Raw genomic sequence first — 22,586 nt, forward strand, 5'->3', positions numbered from 1 at the left:
GCCTTAACTCACCTCGACTTTCAGCCGATTCTCAATCATGTGGAGCTACGGTCGTGAGGCGGAAGGCATACAATCAGCGCTGAAAATTCGCAAGCCAGTACCTGGTTGACATTGGACATACCGTAGGCCATGCGACTTGCTGACCGACTCGCATCATTCGATCCAGCTCTTTCCGGTCGGGATCGTTCAGTAAGCGGAACCAGTCCTGGGAAGGTCCATATCGCCATCAGCCTCTCGTTGACTGAGATCGTATACGTCGCAACCTACCAATATTCGGGATTTGGGGAGGATCGTCACACTTCCAGCAAACCGTTGCAAGAATACGGAACTCCAGTCACTACCTAGAAGTTGGGGCATGAGCTCGAGGTCCCGGATGACCTGGAAGAGATGAACAACGGAATGAGCTACGGAACACGTTTGATCGACGGGGTTGACATCCTACCTTGAAGTTCTTGGTCAACTCGAGCTTGAGGTACTGCTCGGCTGCCGACAAGAGGAATCCACCCCGCCAGCCTGTAAAGATATCGCTGGTCAGCTCATGCCGATGTACATCAAGTATAGCGAGCTCATTTTTCACCTTTGCCTTTCCGATGCGAGACGGGCGAACCGACTGAGCCCCTAGGTGCGAAGAAGAATACTGCCGTGCGATTCGTTGTCAGGATACATCGAACGAGCTATAATCTATTGCGACGTACGGTGAACGTGCGGGTTTGCTGTAAAAGACGCACAAGCTCAGCAACATGCTTCAGCCATTATCCCCGACTTTGCGCTTACCCTGAGAAACAATCGCGTAATTGACATTGAAGAGCAAATGCAAGCTCTCCAGGGGAATGTCAACTCGCAGACTCCCGTCCTTGAATTTGCTTCCGAAGTTCATCGGTCGAAGATCCCCAGCTTTGGTTTTTTGCATCAACACGACACCAGGCAAGATTCCCGGTACCGCAGCCGAAGCGACTGCAAGGAACAGAGTCAGCAATCATCAGCAGCCATGAGGGAGAGACCGGCTACTCACTGATAGCGGACCAGATGACGCAATCGGGTGCTGTCAAATGGTTCAAGAGCTTTGTGGGCGAATGCTGATCATGAGGGACAACCGAGATGTTGAGAGCTCTTCCGGTACGTTCGTATGCCTCGCGAAACGTCATGGAACCGCGTGTGAAGAACGTAGCCTGCAGGAACAGTTTAGTATCGATGCGGTGGGGGGATGCGTTGCATCGGACTGACCTTTTTGGCCCATTCGACTGGACTGAAACGAGCTCCAGTCTTCCATACTCGCTTAAGCCAGACACTGTCGTACACAAATGATCAGGACCATACGCGATCATCACGATCATCACGACGGCACTCACAGAAGGCTATCTTCGCAAGCCGTGATACGATCGGCTAGCTCTGGGACGAGCAACTCCCTCAACTCGTCGTCCGTCCTCGTACACACCAGCGCGGCCACGATACCCCCGGCACTCGTTCCGGTGACCACTTTTGGTAACAGGTCGGCTTCGAGGAACGCCTTGACAACTCCAAAGTGGTAATAGCCGAATCCCGCACCGCCAGAGAGACATAAGGCGGAAGCTCCGTAATTCTTGTTGATCGCTCGGTAGAAACGACGTTTGTCGTCAAGGGATAGATCGGGGCTCTCGCGGAGGTAGTCGAGCGAACGCTTGACCTCGTTCACGTATGCTAGATACATCGTCGTTTCAACGGTCTTCTCTGACAGTCATTGTTACAGCCACTTACATTCGATCAGATTTTTGGTGCCGAGAAACGTCTAACAAAGCATGATTCCATCAGAACAAGTTAATCAGAATCAGGCTCCATACTCTGGCTCACCTCGGAATACATCCTCACCCCCTCAACCCCAGCGAAATTGTTCCTCAAACAAATCTCCAACACTCCCATCAACCCCGTCACATCCCCCGCCGACCGCAGGTGGACCAGACTCTTCCTGACCTTCCTGATCAGGGGATAATCGTACTTGGGGTCTTCGTCCGTCTCCTTCCATTCTTGAAACCCGAGTGCGTAGTCCAGCTCGGTCGCCGTGTTCCTCCATTCCTCGTAAGTTGTGGACGCCTTCAGCTTTCGGACGAGTTTGCGTTTACGTCGTTGACCGACGGCTGTGATATATCGACAATCATACGAGATCGGGTGATTCCTTTCATCAGCTGCGGAACGGATTACACTGTGAAGAAAGCGGAAGGCAAAGCTTACATGCAACTGTCCATTCGACACCAGTAACGATTTGTCTAAGAAAGACGTAGAGACCGAACTCGAGGTAGATGAAGAGGAAGATGAGACCCTTGTAGTCGTTGTCGGTATGCAATGGGGGAATGAGCGTAAGCGGTATGAATTTCAAATACAGCGACGTACTAGTAATGGCCACCGAAAGAGATGGTATGAGAAACCAATCTTGGACTGATGCGCAGCAGCCTTGTTACGTCTGTGAGACAGTCATGGTGGCAGTCGGAATATGCAACCAAGCGATGATCCGTGATGTCAGCTTCTGATGATGATTGTCCTTTCGCCACGACCGTGCATACGAATCACATACCGGCTGACCCGCTGATGTACTGGTGCGAAATCGCTCAGACTCTTGATGCTCTCCACCTTTTCCCATCCGTATATGCTCGCCATACTACCTCTCCGTCTTCCAGGTCCCGGACGGTCCAAGCCGGGGCTCATCGTCCCATTCGATTCCTGCTGAGGTACCGGTGCCGGATCTGGGATGAGGTCATTGAGTGCAAGAGCTTCTTGGAACGCCTCGATGTGCTCTTCATTCAGGAAGGTCTCTCGCAGTAGCTCGCCCGCTCTTGAGCTACGTTCCGAGCAGAGCGGCTCGTCGGTGCGTGCCATGATGTCGCACGAAGATGACGCCTGTAGGTCGTAGGGTATCCGCGTCCTTACCGTACCACGATCGGAGTCAACGTCTTTCGAGGTGAAGCATGGAACGTTGTACGCTATCGCCTGTCAGCTTTCTCGCTGTATATCATGTAGTGTCGCATCGTATAGAGTAAACAGGGGGTATGCGATACTGGTGATGATGGTGTCAACGTCATATCGATGCCAAGTCACGTGCGAGGTGGAAATAAGCAAGTATCAATAATAGCTAATAGGTTATTACAAGGACGTTTCACAAATAGCGTCGACCTTTTTTTTTTTTGGGATTTTCGAGTGTCTATCATATCTGTAAATACGTAAAGGAGTCTTGCAGGCATAGAGTGTATAGAGTACCGTATAGGATCGTATCGGGGCGGAATCGTATCTGATTGTTGAGCAGTATGTTCGTATCTGAAAGGTGCGATATCTCCATCTCCGCGCCTGTTCTAAGTTGGTTGTTAATTGTACACCAGACGCCCGTAGGGCAGCCTAAGCGTTGGCTCGATGCTTTGTTGGCGTCGGACCGATCACGATTCGACATCCGAGGTGGAGCCGACGTCGATCATATCGATATCGATAGGATCGTCCGGGGACCCCATATCGAGCATGTCGACAACGATGGGCGCTTCCTGAGATCCAGGTTGCGCCATGTCGACATCAAAGGGGGCTTCCGGAGAACCAGGTTTCGGCATATCGACACCAAAAGCGACTCCCTGATTTCCAGAGTTGTCCTTGGTCTTCAAGGCGCCCTCGACTTGAGCATGAATGGGATCCTCATCGATCTCGATGGGCCTGTTCTGGGATTCAGAGTCCCCCTTCTCGACCTTGATGTCATCGTCAATGGTAACGGTCGGCTTGTTCTCCTTTCCATTGACGGAACTCGGCATCTGCAAAGCGATGACTTGGTGTTGCTGAGGCAGATTGTTCGGGTTACGGAAGCGCTGGAACCAATCTTTCTGGTTGGCCTTCAGTTCGCTGCCTCCAACCTGGTTCGAGAGGACTCTGGCAACGGACCCAGGGTCACGATCGTAAACCTCGCGCTTTGGATCTTCCTCGCCCCAGGCCAGAAGCTCGGCGACAAGCCTGGGAGCGATCACCTCGATCGTTCCGTTTGCTACGGCAACGATGATCTCATGACCTTTAATTACGGCGAAGAAATACTTCTCGTCGTAAGAGAAATCGCGACGAATCTGTCAGGGAGTTGCCAGTAAGAGAAGAGAAAGTCAGTATGTATCGGTGACAAGCTGTAAGCGGACGGAGGGGCGCCCGTACGTACGTTAGTCGCTTGCAGTATCTTCGCTTCCACCTTTTCAAGGGTGAGTTCACGACCGCGACCTTCAGTGAATTTCTTCTTGATGGCGTTCGCAGTCTTGGTCATCGCTGGACAACCTTGCGACTTGGCCTTACGGTCCATCTTATCTTCAAGCTTTTTCCAGCGCTTATTCTGAACGTCCTTCCACTTGTCTCGCATACTGTCCTCGTTCGGTACGACACGGCACCTTTGTTCAGATCCGGTAGATCATTCAAGCCGAACTCGAGCACTCACATAATCCAATGCCATTGGCTCCAGAGTCGTACGCGCTTGTACACCGGCATACTGAAGGTATAGCCAGGCTCTATATCAAACATATCCCTTGAAGACGATAAGAACAGGGACCTCGAACCATACAACCACGAAGGTCACTTACCAAAGCGCGCCGGCAAGGTGTGAGCATTCACTGGCATGATGCTAGACATTTTGGATGGTCTAGTCGTTCAGCTTGTCGTAAGGCAGAAGCTTGCTTTACGCCTGTCGTTGCGATTATGTGATATATGAATGATTAAATGACTATTCTGGTTTTACTAGTATCGAATACCGGTTCGGTTTCTGCATTTCCATGCTCTCTATATATGATTTGGCTGGCCTGACTGGTTAGCATCATGCTTGCCTTTTGAGCTTCTCAATACGTCAGCCATGGGTAGATCGGCGTCGGTGTCGAGATCTGCAGTAGTGTCAATATCTTTTGTGCTTTCGTAGGGATCATAAAGCATGACGACAGCGACAGACGGCTGTTGCCGTAGAGCAACTGGGAGCAACAAGCAACAGGCAACAAGCGACAGGCGACAAGCAACAAGCGCGTTCGGTGATCGCTTAAAACTTCTCGGGGACAATAGCACAAAGGAGGGGTCGGGATCGCCGGTCGTCTACGACTTCTGCTCCCACCTCGAGAGATCGGAGAGAAGCTGAAGAAGACGTCAATTAAGTGAGACAAGATAGATCTTGGGCAACAATCTACTACTAGAAGCTAGAAATAGGATGAAAGATTCGAAGCTGCAAGAAAGTGGCAACGATCGCGCAATAAGTCGCTGCGATCCAGTATAGATGGCGATGTGGTATAGGACATAGGCACATGTCATATATCGGCAGACTGTTCAGTTGGACCGCAAACCCGTCTTCTCTGCTTCTGTAAGCAGGATTTGATCCGTAACGCTAAAAGCAGAATGATCTTACGATCTTTTTCTATTCGACTATTCTGAGTTTGCGCATGCTAAACAATTCCAAACAGTTTCCTTTCGATCGAGCTTCTCCGTTCCCAGAGTGGATCAAAATGATCATCAGACCCATCACTGTTGTCCTGGTTCCGCATTGGGATGACGCTGATGGTTTCTATGCCTGGAAATTCACAATCTGACGACAGCGAAACCGGTAAAACCAGTAGCCTCGTCGCAGATCGCAGAGGTGCAAGCATCTGCTTTGTCTTCTATCGATTGGAAGCTCAGAAGCTAGCAGAGATACAGAGTATCACCCAACGCGCGATTTGAGGCTTTCGTTTCCGGGAATCTCTCCCGACAGGCGCACCGTTTGGTCGGGAACAGTCGGATGGTCATGTATCGATGCGCATATCATATATCAGACTGGTACAACAACACCACCCTTCTTCAGTAATGGCGATATTTATGAATCCCTGCGTATATATGGTTAGCCTAGTGCCCGATCTCCTATATCATTATGCCGCTGTAAGAAACCGTCGTAACGGAAAGTTATGTATCCCTTTATCGAACTTGGCTGATTAAAACTGCTGCGACAATATTCAGTTCGTATTCACCAGGTTCCGACATATTCCTTGTCTTGGATCTTCCTTTTGTCAATCGCGTCGAGGCACTCCTCGTGCTTGACAATCTCCTGACGATGGAATTCAGGGTTTTCTTGCTTGCTAAACCAGTCTTTGGGATCGTTTCTTGCGAGGATGTTTGACAAGACTTTGAAGATTTTGTCAGGGGTGCGGGGATGAACGACCCTGGTTGAGTCTTCTGCGGCCCAGTCTTCAAGATCCTCGGAGAGTTTAAGGCAACACGCAGAGAGAGTACCGGCCTTGTATGCCCGGCGGACGTATTGACCCTTGATCGCGGCAAAAAAACGCTGTTCGTCCTCGGTGAAGGAGCTAGGGCCCTGCGTAACATTGAAACAACGTCTCGGTAAATGAATGATAAGGCAAGAAGTCAGCCCACTCACTCGGCCGGTCAAGACAGCTAGTTGAGCGACCTGGTTGAACTTCATACGGTTGTCTCCGCTTCCGACTCTCCTAGCGATATCGCCGGCGGTTTTGGTCTGCTTCGTATCACCGAGCTCCGCAGCTTTAGCGTCGAATAAGTCTTCAAGTTCGGCCCATTTTGCTGGGACGACTAGCGAGTGATAACGATCTTTGACACTGATGAGTAAAGGGATAGAAGCGAAGTTTCGTATGAGATGCGTTCCTTCGAAATGCGAAAGAGAGGACTTGCATTCGCCAATGCCACAGCTTCCACCCCGGCGTTCTTTGGACTGACCAGTCCAGGTCCGACCGAGCTACGCACAACCCGATTTTCAGCTCGCTATCTCTCTATCCGCTAAACAGCAAGACCGACTCACCGTGCCGAACCCTCCTGCTTTTCAAGCTGGTCCGTTCGGTAGTAGTCGGAGTCATCGTTGTGAGCGAAGCGACGGGTGGGTAGGTGAGTAGATCTGGAAGTGAGAGGAGGTCGAGGTGAAGGGACGAATCTAGTGTTTGAGGCGAAGGTTCGAGTTGAGGAGGGGTGGTAAGTTGTCTTCGTTCGAGGACGAGCTGCTATATATTATATATCTTATTCATTCAGGCTTCTCGGAAGATACCAATCTCGAGATGTTGGTAATAACGATCGGCGCAGCGCCGCCCTTATTGTTCGTGGATGATTTGATATCGTCAATAAACATGGTACGATCGTAATCTATGAGAAGCACGAACAGCCAAAGGAGGTGTTACTGCATCTTTCGGGCGGGCGGTTTGCGTTTTGAAACAGTACTGGTAGTCGTTTTCTTCGATTTCGACAATTCATTCTCCTGTTTCACAACCGATTCGACTGTTTTTGCAGTCACCTGATCAGATGTATCTTGCACCTCCACGATGTCCATCGGATCGTCGGCCCGAGGTGGATCGTCGGTCCCGCCATTTCGATGATCGTCGATCAGCTCCACTTCTTCTAATGCTTCTTTCCGTCCCTGAAAACAAGCTTGCGCCCATCCTTCCACTTCGTCCATTAATCCGTCTGCTACCTCGACATGACCCAGATCGTCGCGAGTCCCCTCGAAATCGAGAAATGCGTCGTGGTCGGAACTCCATCGGTAGGCGCCTTGTAGTACATTCTCGATCGCCCGATAAGCGTTCTTCGATGCGTATGGGATGTGAGTGGCTGGATGTCGATACGACGCCATTCTGCCGGTAAGGGGACATATCGGTTTTCGTCTGGCTGTAGGTCGACAATTGGTGTCAGATTGACCGTACAGCAGAAGCGACCGATATCACTCACTCTGAAATCGATTCCTGGTGCTGACTACCGGCACTCGCGTCCAATCTATGTGATCTCCGAGTATGACATCCATCTCTGCTTTCAATCCTCCTCGGATCTCTTCTAGAACGAGGTAATTTCGAGTAAAAGGTCCTGCCTGCCGATTTTCGGGTGAGACGCCAGTCGTTTCGGCCGGAATGGCGTGGTCTGAGGATTCAGGTAAATTCTCATTCTTTTGCGCGTTTGCTGCCCCCGGTGGAATTATTGAAGGAGATGACGAAGATGCAACGGGAAGGACGGCCGGAGTGACTTCAATAGGTACCCCTGCCAGACTGGCCGGTGGGACAGGTGGCCGGGCCTCCTGGTTTGATGATGGCTTTATCACCTCGATCATGTCACCCTGAGGCAGACCCGCTGCCACCGAGCCAGACGGCTTGGAGGCCACCTCGATCGTATCTCCCTCCTGCTTCTCTGCCAGGCCCGCTTGAGCCTCTCCGTCAACCTCAACCACCTCGACCCCCTCCACCCGGCTAATCCACCTGATTCTAGGTCCTTCCACGACCTTTCTCTTTTCCTTCGACTTCAACCGCCTCTCTTCTTCCTTTTTCAACCAGTCTTTGAGGCTCTCCCTATTCTCTTCTTCACGTTCGAGGGCGAGGGCGATCAGGTCGGCTTGGGTAAGTTGTCGGTTCGGATGAGGTTTTCGGGGTCCGCGAAGAGGATGGACGGCCTGTAATAGTTCTCAAGACAGATCAGTATTCATCCCAGATGACTGAAAATATGCAAGTATGGGTCGCGGCCGGCTCACCCGTCGAGCCAACTCCTCCTGAGCCCTCTCATCGACCTCGTCCCGGAGGTTTCTGGTAGAAGCCCTTAGAGCGCTCCTTCTCACTTCACCCTGAGCGGTCTTTCTTCCCAGACCCCCTCGACGTCCTCTAGAGATCTTCCAGGCGGTCTCTTCCACCTCGTCTCCATCTTCCTCTCCTTCTTCACCCGAAGAATCTTGGTCTTGGTCTTGTTCAGCCTGTTCCGATGGAGCGACGATTGTCACACGACGTCTTTTGGCGTCCCTTTCCTCCTTGTTCCCGTCATCGTCTACGATGTCCTCGGTAACCTCCACTAAATCCGGCTCGCCAGTGGTCCTCAATCCCCCGGCGACCTTCTTCTTCTTAGGTCCCTTCTTCAAGTAGGCCAACGGATCATGATACCCTTTCCCCTTTCTCTTCTCCTTCTGGTTCTGCGTCCGTTCTTCCCTCCTTAGACGTTTCTCCAGGGTGGTCGGATCCAGCTCGTCCGCCACAGCCTCATCGTCTGTCGATGCGAAGTCGTCGTCGAAGACGTCTTTCTGTTCAACTACGGGGTTGAAGTACAGAAAAATGTCAAGTTCAGTTTCATCAAGACCAACTCCACGCTTGGTCAGGGAATCTTTGGCAGCGTACGGTTGTCCTCGAAGTCGTTATCGTCCTCTACCTCTTCGAACCCTTCCTCGGCGTTCAGCGTATGGGCCTTGTCCAGTAAAGCCCGTAATCTGCAAACGAGACATCCGAAACGGATTGTCAGAGGTACAGAACCCTAGATATTAAGAAAGGACACCCCTCGGCTCACCGGTTTCCTGCCGTACTTCGCTTAGCCCTGCCGAGGACGAGCGAGTCTTCAGCCGACATAGCTGCAGTTCTATTTATTGGCCGAGAGTTCTTGGTAGCTGTCGAATTGCTGCGTTCCCCGTCAATCTATAGTCGTGGAGTCATCGGATAATGTTGCTGTTTCCTGTCCATTCTATATCTGCTATAGTTGGTGACCATGTCAGACGGATAGCAAGCTAGGCGGCGAGCGTCAATCGTCATACCTGATATCCCTGCTCGAGATCTGAGAGCACCGAATCTCTATATAGGCGTACTATAGCTGTAGGATTTGAAGTTGGTTTCGAGGTTGAGGTCCGGATCGGACAAAAGTAGTGAACCCCGTCAGTCAGTCGAACGGACGACCCCGCGAGTCTGGAGGTCGAGTGCCAAAATGACGCCTGCCATTTGGCTGAGGGTGAAAGATATAACGACAGATATCTCATGCACAGCTGGGGTCACAGGTACAAAAAGGCTGGTCCAATTGACTCTTATCCTTTCCCCTCCTTCTCCTCAAACCCACTTCCAGCTAGCTGGTCAGTGAGCCAAGTGATCATAAGAGAGTAGTTTTCGGAGTGCGTGTTTTACCACTACACCATTACTCACGGATTGTTGATGCCGCTGCTTAGCACCAATATGACTAGTAGTTGCCGCGCGAGAGAGGAGTAGCAGTTACGGCAGCAGCGGGCAGACGATCATCATCAACTATCCATCCATCCAAAGTGCAAAGACCTTTCAGCTACGTAGCTACTCTCTCGACCATCCTACATCCACATCTTCAAGCTAGAAAGATAGTCCAGGCTACCATTTGCACCAGAAGAACGAGACTTGTTCAAGATGGTGCGTCCCATGTCCTACGCGGCCAAGTCAACCTGACGATATTCAACGACCTACCCTCGATTTGTACTCGCATTCAGGCAACGAGTGATAAAGTCTTGGGCACGATCATGCTCGCCGTAGCAGCATTCGTCTTCACCTACTACACCTTTTGGGCGCTCCTCACGGTCGGTCAATACACGATTACAGGTAGAAGCGTGCTCGCCAAGCTGATGAGCTCTTCACTCTGTGTTTCCCGGTTGTCGTCATAGCCCTTTCTGTCACCAACCTCACCCCTCCTGGCCTTGTTCCCGCCTCGGGAATACGCCGTCGCCTTTCCAGCCATCCTTGTACTTGTCGGGGGATCAGGAGTAGCAGCGTTCATCGGGAGAGTGATGATGAAGGAAGCCAGGAAGAGGAGGATCAGGGAGGGAAAGGCCGCATGATCTGGATAAAGGGGGAGGGACTTGCGATTGTGACGCAAAGGCTCGAGCCGGGAACCATGGACACATTCTTCGAGATTTCTGGCCCTCCGTGGCTCCCATCGTCAAGCTTTCATCTATGGATCATGAGCTGGTACAACACTCCGAACAAACTTGACGAGGTACATCCGGCTCGCCCAATTCAGGATTGCCAGGCGATCAAGGCCTGCGCCACAGCCTGTGCCCACCCTTGATCCCCCTCGACCACCTCCCTCGCCCAAGCCAAGCTTTCCAGCCCGTCTTTGATCATCCTCCATACCTTGTCTTCGAGAATCCCTTTATCGTTCCAATACGCCCGGGTCGTACTCAGCGCGACCAACAATACGCATATATTGCTCTTGATCTCCGTGGGTAAAGGCTTCGGAGCAGTTCGCGGTTCGGGCTGTCCGAGCAGGTCGTCTACAGTCTCGGTCGTCGGTCCATTCAGGGTCGATCCTTGGAGGCGGTCCATAATCTTGGTTGCTGTCTCCTCCACAAAGACATGTGCAGCGACCGTGTACACTGCCATTGTTTGGGTGGGATCAGCGTAAGTATCAGATGAAGCGAGAATGACCGACTTACATCCGTTCTCAGTCCTCGTCGTCAACACCAGACCCATCACACCCTCTCCGACCAGCACCTCGTTGTCCGCGAAGACGAGCTGTACCAATGCCGTGACCACTCCTCCGTTCACCATCCTCTTCTGTGCCCGCTCGACATTCTCGCGTTCTTGCGAGTCCTGTGATGATGCCAGCGTGCGCAGGATGTTGACGAAGATCCGAGAGGACTCGCACTTGATGGCGAAATCGTCCGTCTTGGATCCGAGCTCGATGATCGTCTTCATCAAGCCCGATTTAAAAGACGCCTTGTCCGTCAGTAGAAGACAGTTGGCAACTGCGACGGGTATCCAATCAGCTTTGTCAGCCATAACGACCATTGAAAGGAACGCTTACGGTTTCCTCTGCAGAGCAGCTTCAGGGCGACCATGGCCCCTCCTACTAAGGGGCCCATGATCTGGATCCCAACCTCGTCGTCAAAGACCTTCCACCTCTCGAAAGCTCGGATAGCCGGCGGCCCTAGTTCAGTCTTGAGGGTATCCGGCAGGACGAGGTTGCGAAGCAGGCCGACAATGGCGTATCGGACCTGGCGGTCGGTAATCACCTCGTTCTCTAGTAACCGCTTGAAAGTCCCGAACAGAACAGTATCGCCAGCGAACGCTCGAACGGATGCGTCTATGAAAGTAGCGGAGGGTAACTTGAGCGAGCCGAGCCGGTTGGATACCACGTTTCGACCAAACGTACCGCTCCGAACCTGATTTCCCATCGCTAATAACGCGCATCCTACTAGATCACCTCGTCCCTCGCAATCACCCTCTGAGCTGGAGCCTTTACCCATCCAGTTCCCGAATCGTTCCCAGATTTTCGCATGCGCCTCCCGATCTGACAAGTCTGTCTCGGCACAAGCTTCTACGACGCACTTCATCAACACGGCCTTGGCTTGACCCATAAATTTGTCGGTGTCAAAGCCGGCTTGGGCGGGTCCTTCCGCATCAGGATTGACGTCTTCGATCTCTCCTTGTTCTGGCTCGGGCACGAGGTCTTTCCAATGATCCGGCACCCGAGCGTTCTCAAGCACGTCCAACAATACGATTATCGGCGGCTCATTTGAAGCCGATGTAGTTCCAGGCGTGAAAAGATCGGACAAGAGGTCCGTCCGAGCCTTGACGATCCTGTCCAGCAACGTACACGCCGAACCGAGAATGTGCGTCTCGACCTCCAAGATCTCTTCAGGGTCGTCGTCTTCCTCCTCCTCTCCGTCCGCTATGAGGGATATCCGCCCATTCCCTGATCGTGATTGTGATTGTGATTGGCGGGCGAAGCCGGAGAGAGAGGTGACGAGCGGCTCGAACCAATCTGATGTGAAGGTCTCGTTGATTGTTTCTGCGGGGATGCAGAATCCGTTTTTAGCCTATCAATTGTTTTAACAGACGGGAGGCTCGAATTGTGACTGACCCATGGCGGAGCACTCGTCCAAGATTTTCCATACCCAATCTACAAGACCCCGTCTGGCGACCCTCAATTCCGACCATGCTGCAGACTTAGATTTCAATATTGAGTCTGCTTGTTCGTCGCCAAGGGGGATGTATAGGTGCGTCGTCGTTATCCGCAAGAGGTTCAATAGGATTTGAGAGTTGTTTTGAACGATCTCCGTCTTGATAGGTTCTACAGGTGACATAAGATCAGATCCGGCTTAGAATCTCTAGAGGGTCTCTAGCTCGAGTATGAACGTACCGTAGCTTCCCAGTGAGATGTTCATCAAGCTCGCAATGATCGCTCTCAGACATCCAAACTCTTCTTCGTCTAGCTCCTGCTTCTTCACCAATTTCACAGCGTACTTCTTGAACACCGGACCAAGTGCCTCAATATACCCGGCTTTGCCCAACTTTCCCCTGTTCTCGTCTGACCCAGGTCGATCATTCAGCCAGCGAACATGACAGTAAGAGGACAAAAAGGTAAGGAAGGGACTGACCGTCGTCGACGACCAGATTGGCAGCCACCCGAGCAGCCTGAAGAGCATGCTCGTTCCGCTCTTCGTCATGTTTGTCTTCGCTGTTCGCTATTCGAAAAGCCTGAACGATACATTCGATCGTCTCGCTTGATGCTAGAGTCTTCCGGGTTGCTTCTGGCAGACGAGGGACAACCGTGATGAGTTACGATGCCTGTTGCGAGACGATTACAAGCATGAGACTCGCCGTCGCAACCCCTAAGAGCATCTGCCGTGCTCCGTAGCTTCTCGCTGATACCCATAGCTATGATTATAACAGCTATGATCTGTCTGGAATCATAGATCATAGACGAGCTGCAAGAAAGATGAACATGACCCGTCTTTGTGCGAATCTCGACCTCGGGCTTCGGCGATTCCTCCCCGCGAGAGCGAGCGAGTTCGTTAGAGGATCGTGGTATCAATAATAATGATTGTATTTCGGTCTGATTATTACGGCCTTGCATCTGCTCAGAATATCGTGGACTACCTAGCTCAGACTCTACACTATGTTCGCTGAATCGCCGGCCTCGAAATCTTACTATCGCCGTCCCCACTTAGCCAACTGATCGTATCGACGTCTCAGCCGATCAGCCGCCACGCAAGACCTGCCTATCGAAATCCGCGAAAGCCTTCAATTTCGCTCCATGTTCTCGTTTCAAGCGTTCCTCCTGCTCTCTCAAGGCTTTCCTAAGACGTTGTTCCGCAGCCCATTCGACCTCTGCAATTGCTTCTTGTTGTTTTTGATACCGCTTGTGAATGAGATGAAACCATCCTTTCGCGTCTGCGACCTGTGAATAATTTGGTGATAAGCAATCAGGTCGGAGAGTAATGAGCGCTTCTCATAGGAGTAACACCACCGTCAGATTCGAGCACTGACCTGAGTCTTGAGAATATCGTACAATTTGTCCGAAGGCCGTTCGTGGATATTCAGGCCATCATGAATTTGACCGTACAGTGCCATTTCCTTGCACAATACAGCGCTGAGAGCGGCGAGATTTTTGTTTCGAACGGCGTCGATGATCCTGTTTCCGTTGGGTCCTGCGAGAAACTCGTGCTCGTCGTGTGTCAAGATGACCGGCTCGTCCTGGAAAGATGAAACGCGCGTGTAAAGACAAACCGCTCATCAGCTCGCAGCGCTTCGATATCGAAGCCACTACCGTACATTGAGAAATCGACCAAGAAGAGGAAATGATAAAGAAGAGGAGAAAGATGGCGCCGGGGAGGGGGAAATTGAGTTCTTGTTCGATCAGGACTCACCTCCATCAGCGCCTTCCCCATAATCTCCAGCATATCCATGTCTTGAAGGTGATGTCTAATCGCACTGGCCTTCTTCGTACACTGAGGCCGACCGCGCGCCTGAGCTTCCCCGTCCAAGACGGATTCGAGCTCGCTCCATCTGCCCTCTGCGACGAGGGTATCGTAGTGACCGATGACTCTGCATACCGGCGCAGCAGGAAAGGAAGCGCGATCAGTCAGGATATCCTGAGCTGTCGATCGGGCAGGTAATAGAAGGACAGGAAGACGCGGACTCACGCCGCGTAATGCCAATTGTACCAGATTGGGTCTCTCGGACACCCCTTGACAACCTTCTCCCTCATCTCTCTCTTCTCCTGCTGTCGTTGTCTACGGCGCTGTCGAATCCGGTCGATATGTGGAATCGATAGATCGTTGCGCGTTGGTTTCACATCCTCATCGTCGACTAGAAGCGATCGGGTAGACAATTAGCGCTCGGTCAGGGTTAGTGACGTCGTTCTAGTATATCGGTGCAACTGAACGGGCACAAAATAAGGGGAGTGCACTTTTGACTTACTAGTAATCGGACGGTCCGCCGACCCGCCAGGATAAGGTGGAGGGGGCGGCGGCGTGATGCGCATCTTGCTCAGAACAGTTGTCTATGTCTAGCCATACGCGATTGGCGTTGACTTCGGTGACGGACGCAGGTCGAACCTGCTTCCTCTTGATGCCCGGCCTCGACTATATATATCCTTCTTGCCTCTCGTCTTCTTGTCCGTTCTACCAGATCTGAATGACGTGCTTCTCCGATCCGAGTTCCGTGTACAATTCACGATCCACCTCCCAAAGGGATCAGCGGGTCCCTTTGACTTTAGACTTGACGTTCTTCAAGAGAACAGTCGGCGTTGGCGTCGACGATCAAGGTACACATGGAGATCATTATAATTGTGGGGCGGTCATTACCAGTCTCTGACAAAGGGCGAAGGCTACAGACAAGAACAGAGATAGCGAGAACAAAAGAAATAATGGGACCGGCGCTGATGCGGTCCGGTTACAATAATCGAAGAATGTCCATCTGGGGTAACGTGATCACAAGCTCACAAGCACTGTGTGGGCGTCAGAAATGCTTGGTCAGATGATTGTTTTACAGGTGAGTCGACCTGGTATCACTCGGCTACTCACGTCTCACATCGCCCATCCAATCTCCATCTCATCGTCTTCATCAGCATTCTCCCACCTCGCCGCCGAATCGTCTTCCTCCTTGACCCCTTCCTCGGGGACCTGCTCGTGACGGAACTGATCCCTGAACTCGACCTGTCGAGGACTGGCATACTGGGCGCTCGTCTTGCTAGCGACGACGGTGATGCTCGCGCTGTGCAGGTCGTCGATATCGCTCATAAGCGAGTCCAGGTCGGTATCCGTCATGCTGTCGCTCGAGTCAAAGGATGACATGTCACTCGACCCAACGGAAGCCTCGGATATGCGCTTATCTTGCCAGAGTTTCCCCGTATCTGGGAAACCCGAGGAGTACCGATCGGGTCGGGGTGTCGTCTCATCCTCGGGAGTGGCTGGTTTGTGAATCATCGTAGGTACCTCGGTCTTGCTGCGCAACGGCTGGACTCGGTTGATCGGCGTAGTGGAGCGATCGTCATGCATGTCAAAGCCGAGTCCATGCATCGCCTGACCGTAATAATCGCCACCGTCCGGACCTTCGTCGTGCGATTCGAGACTCATCGAAGACCAGCTTCGGATCTCTTCATCGAGCTCGGCCTTGATTTGGCGAAGGGGATCGACGTGGTCGTGGCTGCGATATGGTGCTGTGTCTTCCAGACGGACATCGTCAAACCCGGCAAGGATGCTCTGAAACACCTTCTCGTCATCTTCGAGGGTGTCCAAGCTCATGCTCGATGACGCTGTCGTCAAGCTGGTCAACGAAGGCGATTGTGCAGAACCAGATGAGAACGACGTGTCGTGTTCCAGCCTACCATCGCTAGAGCTGGATCGCATGGCCATCTTGGGGGGCCCGCTGCGAAGCGCAAGCGGTTTCACCGTAGGCAATGGTGGGAAGGCGGATTCGGCGAGGCCCATAGCAATGTCGTTTTGCCCCGACGACTTGACCTCGAGCTCGACGGCATGGTCAAGCTGTCTGGGCTTGGCTTTGAAGAGGGTTGCCAACTCGGTCTCGTCCGCGGACCTCGGCCGCGCTTCAAACGCGTCGGTACCACCAACAGGTGTAGCGGGGATGACCCTGAACATTGGCAGATCGTCCGCATTGCTGGCATCCGCTCCGTCCGTACCAAAGGTAATGCTCATCAAGCTGGCGATACTGCCGGAACTCTTCATTCTCCGTCGGGTGGGCTGACGCCGCAAGTTGGTTGGCCCTTGAGCCAACACCTCCCGCTCGACCTGTACCCGACCATCACGGAGCAGAGACGATCGACGCACAGGTCGCTCGACTACGGAGTCTTCAAACGCGTCGTTGTTCATTTGCGTCCGGTTGTGCGAGACGGGCAATGTTGGTGAATCCAGCACGATCGACCTGGATCTGGAGAGCTGCGAGCCAGACGATCCCAAGCTGGTCCTCCGCGAGCTAGACCGTTGTTTCGGCCTCAAGGGGTTCGAAGGGTAGTCCAAAGGCGAGTTCAGACTAATGACTTGAGGCATCTGGAGGAGTGGTGTCGTATTCGGTTGCGCAACGTTAGCGGGAGAGCCTAGTAGAGCTTGCGGTGGCGAGAGCGCTTCAGACCTGATAAACGCGCAGCAGGGCAGACTCTTCAGCTCATCTGACGTCGTCGAATCATTCGGTCCCGATACAACTCACTTGACCGTCTCTGCCGGAGACAAGGTGATCGAAGGCGACCTCAAGGCGCGCTTTGACTGACTCTTCCTGGTGGACGACCGTGCCACCGGTTTCGCCTTGACTTCCCCATCCTCCCATCCCTGACTCATCACTGGCGTTGTTGGGTTCGACCCAGATCCACCGAACCTCTCCTGTACTACCGCAGCCGCTTCGTCGTTCTCGATCAAGCTCGCTAGACTGGTCCCTTGGATGGTGTCCGACGAAGTCAATCCGAAATCTAGTCCCAAGTTGAAGCTCGACCCGGGAAGCGCGATCGAAATCCGAGGATTCGGGCGAGACTTTCTCACGGGCGTTCGTTCCTCCTCTACCGACTCTTCTTCTTCGAATCGAGCCTCGTCCTCTTCTGCGTCTTCTTCCTCACGACCGTCGTCCTGCGATCTCCTGTTCGAAGGGAAATAACTGGGCGACTCGCAATACGTCTCGACGCCTCCTTCACTGTGCACCGAGAACGAACTCTCGGATCGCTGCACCACGCTCGTTTTTCTGTTGTTGTTATTGTTGGTGCTACTCGAGCGCGGTGAGACCTTGGTCATCGCTCCTTCTGGACGCGAGTAGTCGTGGTGATTGTAACCGCTGCTCTCCTGACCGCGAGCGTTGTTGTTGGTACCCAAGGCCCCCAAAGCCGAGGTCGTCCGTCGTCGACCATGCCTAGCTGGATCATATACCATCTCATCCTGAACAGCTTCCATCCCTCGCCCGTGGATCGGGACTTGCGAGAACGAAGCCCTACCAGCACCCGTGTCGGCCGAATCGGAATACGACCTCACAGGTTCCGCCACCCTCGGCAGAAACATCGACTGGGCCCGCTCTTCCTCTTTCTCCATCACGACCGGTTCTACGACCTTTTCCGATCCTCCCGATGGTTTCCTCTTCCAACCCCCAAAGAACCCCTTGATCCCCGTCGCGGTCGAACTCTTCCCACTGTCTTTGTTGTCCTTCTCTTTCTTTCCCCCATTGGCGTTCGGGCCGGCGGGTGGGGTGTGGACCCGGGAGACGGGTTCTTCAGCGAACATGACCGACCTGGCCATCCGTCTTCCTTCCCCCTTGCCCCATCCTGCCGCGCCGGCGGAGTCCGTTTTAGGTCGAGCGGTCGGGTTGACAGGTCGAGCTTGGCTCTGGCTTTGACCCTGGTGGTTCTGACCCTGAGAGTGATTCTGAGTCTGAAGGAGGGGAAGATCTTGACCAGGGATAGATCCCGAACTCGAGATCGACCTCCCATATCCCACCGAACCTTGATACTCGGACCCTCGGATCTGATCTCGATACGCTCCTCCTTGAGGTGATCGGGCATAACCCTGAGACTGCGAATACGACTTGTATCCCGTTTGCGTCTGATCTTGATCTTCCCAATATGCCCCTCCGGACCTCGAAGAACTCGCCGAAGGCGACGGGCTAGGCAAAGCGTACCCGAAATCACCTCCGGATCCAGAGATGGGGGAAGAGACGGACCTCCATCCCGTCGCCGAACCTGAAGTAGTCGGCGTGACTAGGACTGGGGAATTGAGACCCATCGAGGTAGAGGTGGAGAAAGAGGAAGAAGCCGTCGTCGGCGTATAGACCGATCCGAACCCGGACCCTGATGCCGAAGACCGGGACTGCGACTGCGAGTGGGAGTAGTACCTGCGCTCTCCTTCTCGGTCTTGTCGATCGTGACCCCGGCCATGTTGCAGAGCTCCATACCGACTCTGGACCTGCACTTGATCCTGAGGCTGTCCATCTCGATTCTCGAGTCTAGGGGAGATCACCAGTGGCGCAGGGGGGAGTTTCCGATTAGGCGCTGCCCCGGCCGGACCTCTGGATCCTGTCGACGACGAGGATGAGGGTGTCGAGTTGTACATCGACGACGTTGAAGGAGCTCTCGTGACCGGGGTCGAAGGTCCGATCGAGGAAGAGTTGCTGCCAATGATAGGAAGGGTGGAGCGAGGGTCCATAGGTTGGGAGATGGATCGGAATCTAGGTGAGGCTGAGCTCGAGCTCTTTTGAGAATGCATCGTTTCGTCGTATTTCTAGGAGGTTGATGCGGCTCGTTTCCAGATGTATGGTCGATGATCTCCTATTTCAGAGTGCGGAGCTGATGGGAGCTTGTTCTTGGTAATTCTGAGACTTTCGGAAGGTGACAGTTTGGATCGAATGCGAGCGAGCGTGTTTTCCCTCTTGTTGACACGAGGTTTCTTTGACTTGGCGGTCTACGTATAGTCACTGGCGATGGCGTGAATTTGGCAGCTAATTCATCCAGGATGTCTTCTTCCAGGTGAGGTGAGAGTCAAGGCCAGAGTTTCGTTGAGCTATGAGAGTTGAGGTATAAAAGTCGAGGTCGAGTGGAAAAACGAGTGTATGGTGACCGAGGTTGAGCGCGCTTTCTTCGAGAGAGCGTCCGGGCGTGGAAAGGAATTCGACTGCTCAGCAGTGTATGTGGTCTCGAGATAGACTTGTATGAGGATTATGTGTCCGATGATGATAATGATGTTGATGACGTCCAGAGAGATTACACGAGAGATACATGAAGAGAGAGAGAGAGAGTCATCATCATCGTCGTCCACGGGATCCCACGAAACAGAAGAGAGGAGACGCGACGACGCGAACAATCAGAACAATGCATGAGGAGCGGGCAGAAGAAGGAGAGAAACCTTGTTCCTGGCAGGAATGACGTAAAAACGCGATTCGGGGTGGCGTTCGAGAGATCAATCCCGGACGCCATCCCGCCCCCGGCCGCCCGGGGGAAAGAAACGGGGTTTCATCATCAGTTTCAATCAACCGCTGATGGCCAGGAGATGCTTCTGGTGGATCATCAATACACGATAGCGAGATCGACCGGTGATATAGAATGGCAAGCTTGGACTATGACAGCAAACTGAGATACCATCCAGCAACCATCTCACCCCGACCCAAAATCCTCGACCTCGAACAGTGCGGCAAGATCTTGGAAGAATCCGGATTACCTGCCGCCGATTTGGTTCGCCGCTCCATCAACTTTGTAGAGTTATTGCATCTATGGCGGCTACACGGAATGGTCTAGACTCGACAATGGCGACAATGGCAAGGAATGCGGCAATGGCAATGATGGTAACGGCTGTGATTATGATATAGGTGAGGAAAGCGGTGATCTACATGTACTAGAGTACTTCTTTGTGTACGCCGAGGCAACACCATGCCAGGTCGAAGTAGGAACCAACTTTCGGCCCTCTTGCTGCCATGATCGAATGGTGATGTTGGCCTTTTCTAGACATTCCAGCTTGCTGTTGCGCAGACTGCGCAGACTGTCATTGTCGTCGTCCATGTGGAATTGGAGCTGCAGCATCCAAGTCACAAAGTGGTTCGGTGTCGTGGCTGAGTCGCCAGACTCGATATCGAGCGAGGAGACAGACATGTTTGAGCATTCGCAAATCCTCACGAGATATGCCGAGGAAAGTCCAAGGCCAGGTGGGCTCTTTGTAATGTAGTATCGGTGAGCTCTACAAGCTACAAGTCGTCGATCTTTTGCTCTTTTGTAACCTCCACCATCAGAGTCGTAAGTCGCATGATCAAACTACTGAAAGTCAACGATGACTGACGTTCGAAATTCGCGTTGTTAGCACTTAACAACGTTCGATGATCCAATTCATAGCGAGCTAGTGATGGACGACGAATCATGGTATCGAGCGAGGTTTGCCTCAAAAGATCGAAACGACAAGATCATCGAACCGAAAACAGAGATCGCCAAGTGCTTGTAGGTAATACAGGTCGGCGATAGCTCGACATCATCCGGCCGCCCTTCAATCAGTCTTCTTGCGAAAGAACGAAGTCAGTTTTGGCATCTTCGACGTGTTCACCTTCTTCAAGGACTGTCCGATGTCAAATAGAATGAGCTTCCGTACTTTGTCCCTTTCGTCTCGGCAAGAGACGCTCGGAGACGATCTCCAGCTGACGATACGAAACTCACCTCTTGCGCCCTACTCCCTTTCTCGCTCGTCTTCCGCTTCAAACCCGTCTCCTTCTTCTTGGCCCCGCCCGCTCCTGCAGGCCCCTCATCCCAGAACGCTTCCTGTGATTGATTGTTCGGTCGGGTGGCAGCATATAGGAGAGAGTCTTGCGTCTCGAGGTATCTATCTAATGGTCCGAAGCTGAGAATTTCGGACATATGCATGAGCGACGTGCTCGCTCCACTGGCGGGGAATCGCTTCCGAGGACAGCACGACTTACTCGTAGCTCTCCACAACCGCCTCCTTGGTTCCCGGCTCGAGATACTGGCCCAGCACGTCGCTCGCGAGCCTGACCCGAGCTAACCTAAGTACCTGCTCGTCCTCTTCCCTCCTGACCTTGACCTTGACTTCAACCTCTCCGCCCTGTTCTTGCAGTTGTCGGTCCGATACCGACAGATCATGTAGGAGCGGTCCGAGACCTAGGCTGACAAGCCCTCGTTTCAAGCTCGGTTGTTGGTCGAAAGTCTCGCCCTCGATGAGAAGGGATAGTCTCTGGCGAAGCCAAGTGACGATTCCATCAAGGTTCGGACGGTAGTAAGTCTCCGAAGCGATTGCTGTGGAATCGAACGTTACGTCAACACCCTCACAGTGTAGTCGAGGTACGAACATTGCCAGAAGTACTTACACTTCGTCTCGAGAAGGCTCAACAAGGCCTGCCTTACTATCGGAAGCCCCAGAAACTTTGCTACATCCCCATCTTCCTCGAATTCGATATCATCGTTATCCTCATTCCCAACAGGTAGCCTTGAAAGCGAGTCGACAAGATCGTCCATGGGTAAAAAGTTGTCGGAACGCTCATCTCTGAGCGCGTGAGACAACGTTATCCTGGCTATTGTTCGTAAGGATGATGATGCAGATGACGATGATGGTGTGGTAGCATAGGCGATTAGGAGGGGTATCAACAGGTATCTTGGGTTGATGGGAGTCATCAAGAGGAGAGAGCCATCTGAGGGGAAATCAGAGAAGGAGGTGAGCGGACAGTTTCTCGATATTTTTAGCGACTGGAATCAGGGCTTACCGCTGATAATCTGATCGCCGTAGAACCAGCTTCGTTTTCGTTCGGGATTGATAGCTTGTACCTCCAAAATCTTTCCTTCCTCATCTTGTACGAGGTATAGACTAGGGGCACCGGTTCGAGGATGAGGTAGCTTTAGGTATCGATGGGGTAGTTGTTGTGCCAGCTTGGGCAATGATGGACCGGCCACCGGATTCGTTGTGGATATCGAACTCAAGACAGACGGATCATACAGCTCTATGAGTGTGGATTGGTTTCGTGAGTCTGATTGAATGCTTACTCAATTCACAACCAAGTGCAACTGACCTTTTGGTACTACCGCAAAGTAGGACATCTCGGTCATTGGGGTGGTCATTTTGGTGTCGTCGAGATCAATCCCCGAGGGTAACAGATACGGATTCGAATAGGACCTCTACTGCTTATTCG

At 52.6% G+C, this 22,586-nt stretch overlaps 8 protein-coding genes across 8 annotated transcripts; 1 reads left to right on the forward strand and 7 right to left on the reverse strand.

Moving 5' to 3' along the window:
* Positions 1-3: 3 nt before the first annotated feature.
* HD553DRAFT_274025 (patatin-domain-containing protein) lies at positions 4-2,628 on the reverse strand (the record flags this gene model as incomplete). The annotated part of the gene is made up of 15 exons (XM_046177847.1): positions 4-45; positions 122-205; positions 268-378; positions 443-513; positions 578-637; positions 696-713; positions 775-954; positions 1,013-1,169; positions 1,225-1,288; positions 1,350-1,677; positions 1,735-1,765; positions 1,828-2,111; positions 2,206-2,293; positions 2,365-2,434; positions 2,546-2,628. 15 exons carry the CDS (start codon positions 2,626-2,628, stop codon positions 4-6), a joined length of 1,671 nt encoding a protein of 556 aa, XP_046035379.1.
* A 770-nt stretch (positions 2,629-3,398) lies between these two features.
* HD553DRAFT_324882 (uncharacterized protein) lies at positions 3,399-4,608 on the reverse strand (the record flags this gene model as incomplete). The annotated part of the gene is made up of 4 exons (XM_046181539.1): positions 3,399-4,061; positions 4,148-4,370; positions 4,418-4,487; positions 4,560-4,608. The coding sequence occupies 4 exons, from the start codon at positions 4,606-4,608 to the stop codon at positions 3,399-3,401; spliced, it is 1,005 nt and encodes a 334-aa protein (XP_046035380.1).
* A 1,139-nt stretch (positions 4,609-5,747) lies between these two features.
* On the reverse strand, positions 5,748-7,228 carry HD553DRAFT_313806 (uncharacterized protein). The gene is made up of 4 exons (XM_046180271.1): positions 6,761-7,228; positions 6,634-6,697; positions 6,365-6,560; positions 5,748-6,301 (listed from the first exon to the last, which is right to left on the reverse strand). Exons 1-4 carry the CDS (start codon positions 6,813-6,815, stop codon positions 5,954-5,956), a joined length of 663 nt encoding a protein of 220 aa, XP_046035381.1. The 5' UTR covers positions 6,816-7,228; the 3' UTR covers positions 5,748-5,953.
* HD553DRAFT_60945 (YL1 nuclear protein-domain-containing protein) lies at positions 6,971-9,498 on the reverse strand. The gene is made up of 5 exons (XM_046184354.1): positions 9,259-9,498; positions 9,093-9,181; positions 8,462-9,006; positions 7,675-8,383; positions 6,971-7,614 (listed from the first exon to the last, which is right to left on the reverse strand). Exons 1-5 carry the CDS (start codon positions 9,315-9,317, stop codon positions 7,127-7,129), a joined length of 1,890 nt encoding a protein of 629 aa, XP_046035382.1. The 5' UTR covers positions 9,318-9,498; the 3' UTR covers positions 6,971-7,126.
* A 443-nt stretch (positions 9,499-9,941) lies between these two features.
* HD553DRAFT_61001 (dolichol phosphate-mannose biosynthesis regulatory) lies at positions 9,942-10,623 on the forward strand. Its single transcript, XM_046184356.1, has 3 exons — positions 9,942-10,112; positions 10,190-10,276; positions 10,361-10,623. The coding sequence occupies exons 1-3, from the start codon at positions 10,110-10,112 to the stop codon at positions 10,532-10,534; spliced, it is 264 nt and encodes an 87-aa protein (XP_046035383.1). The 5' UTR covers positions 9,942-10,109; the 3' UTR covers positions 10,535-10,623.
* On the reverse strand, positions 10,593-13,423 carry HD553DRAFT_60984 (uncharacterized protein). Its single transcript, XM_046184355.1, has 6 exons — positions 12,841-13,423; positions 12,562-12,771; positions 11,851-12,489; positions 11,503-11,781; positions 11,132-11,443; positions 10,593-11,071 (listed from the first exon to the last, which is right to left on the reverse strand). Exons 1-6 carry the CDS (start codon positions 13,145-13,147, stop codon positions 10,713-10,715), a joined length of 2,106 nt encoding a protein of 701 aa, XP_046035384.1. The 5' UTR covers positions 13,148-13,423; the 3' UTR covers positions 10,593-10,712.
* Positions 13,424-15,249: 1,826 nt separating this feature from the next.
* On the reverse strand, positions 15,250-19,658 carry HD553DRAFT_313811 (uncharacterized protein). The gene is made up of 3 exons (XM_046180272.1): positions 17,148-19,658; positions 15,509-17,072; positions 15,250-15,432 (listed from the first exon to the last, which is right to left on the reverse strand). The coding sequence occupies exons 1-2, from the start codon at positions 19,175-19,177 to the stop codon at positions 15,512-15,514; spliced, it is 3,591 nt and encodes a 1,196-aa protein (XP_046035385.1). The 5' UTR covers positions 19,178-19,658; the 3' UTR covers positions 15,250-15,432; positions 15,509-15,511.
* Positions 19,659-20,938: 1,280 nt separating this feature from the next.
* HD553DRAFT_343364 (ribonuclease H2, subunit B) lies at positions 20,939-22,515 on the reverse strand (the record flags this gene model as incomplete). Its single annotated transcript, XM_046182867.1, has 6 exons — positions 20,939-21,007; positions 21,106-21,286; positions 21,366-21,699; positions 21,771-22,091; positions 22,164-22,397; positions 22,467-22,515. The coding sequence occupies 6 exons, from the start codon at positions 22,513-22,515 to the stop codon at positions 20,939-20,941; spliced, it is 1,188 nt and encodes a 395-aa protein (XP_046035386.1).
* Positions 22,516-22,586: the final 71 nt, after the last annotated feature.

The sequence above is a fragment of the Filobasidium floriforme genome (genome assembly GCF_021052385.1).
Source record: "Filobasidium floriforme strain CBS 6241 chromosome Unknown HD553scaffold_15, whole genome shotgun sequence".
Lineage (NCBI taxonomy): Eukaryota > Fungi > Basidiomycota > Tremellomycetes > Filobasidiales > Filobasidiaceae > Filobasidium > Filobasidium floriforme.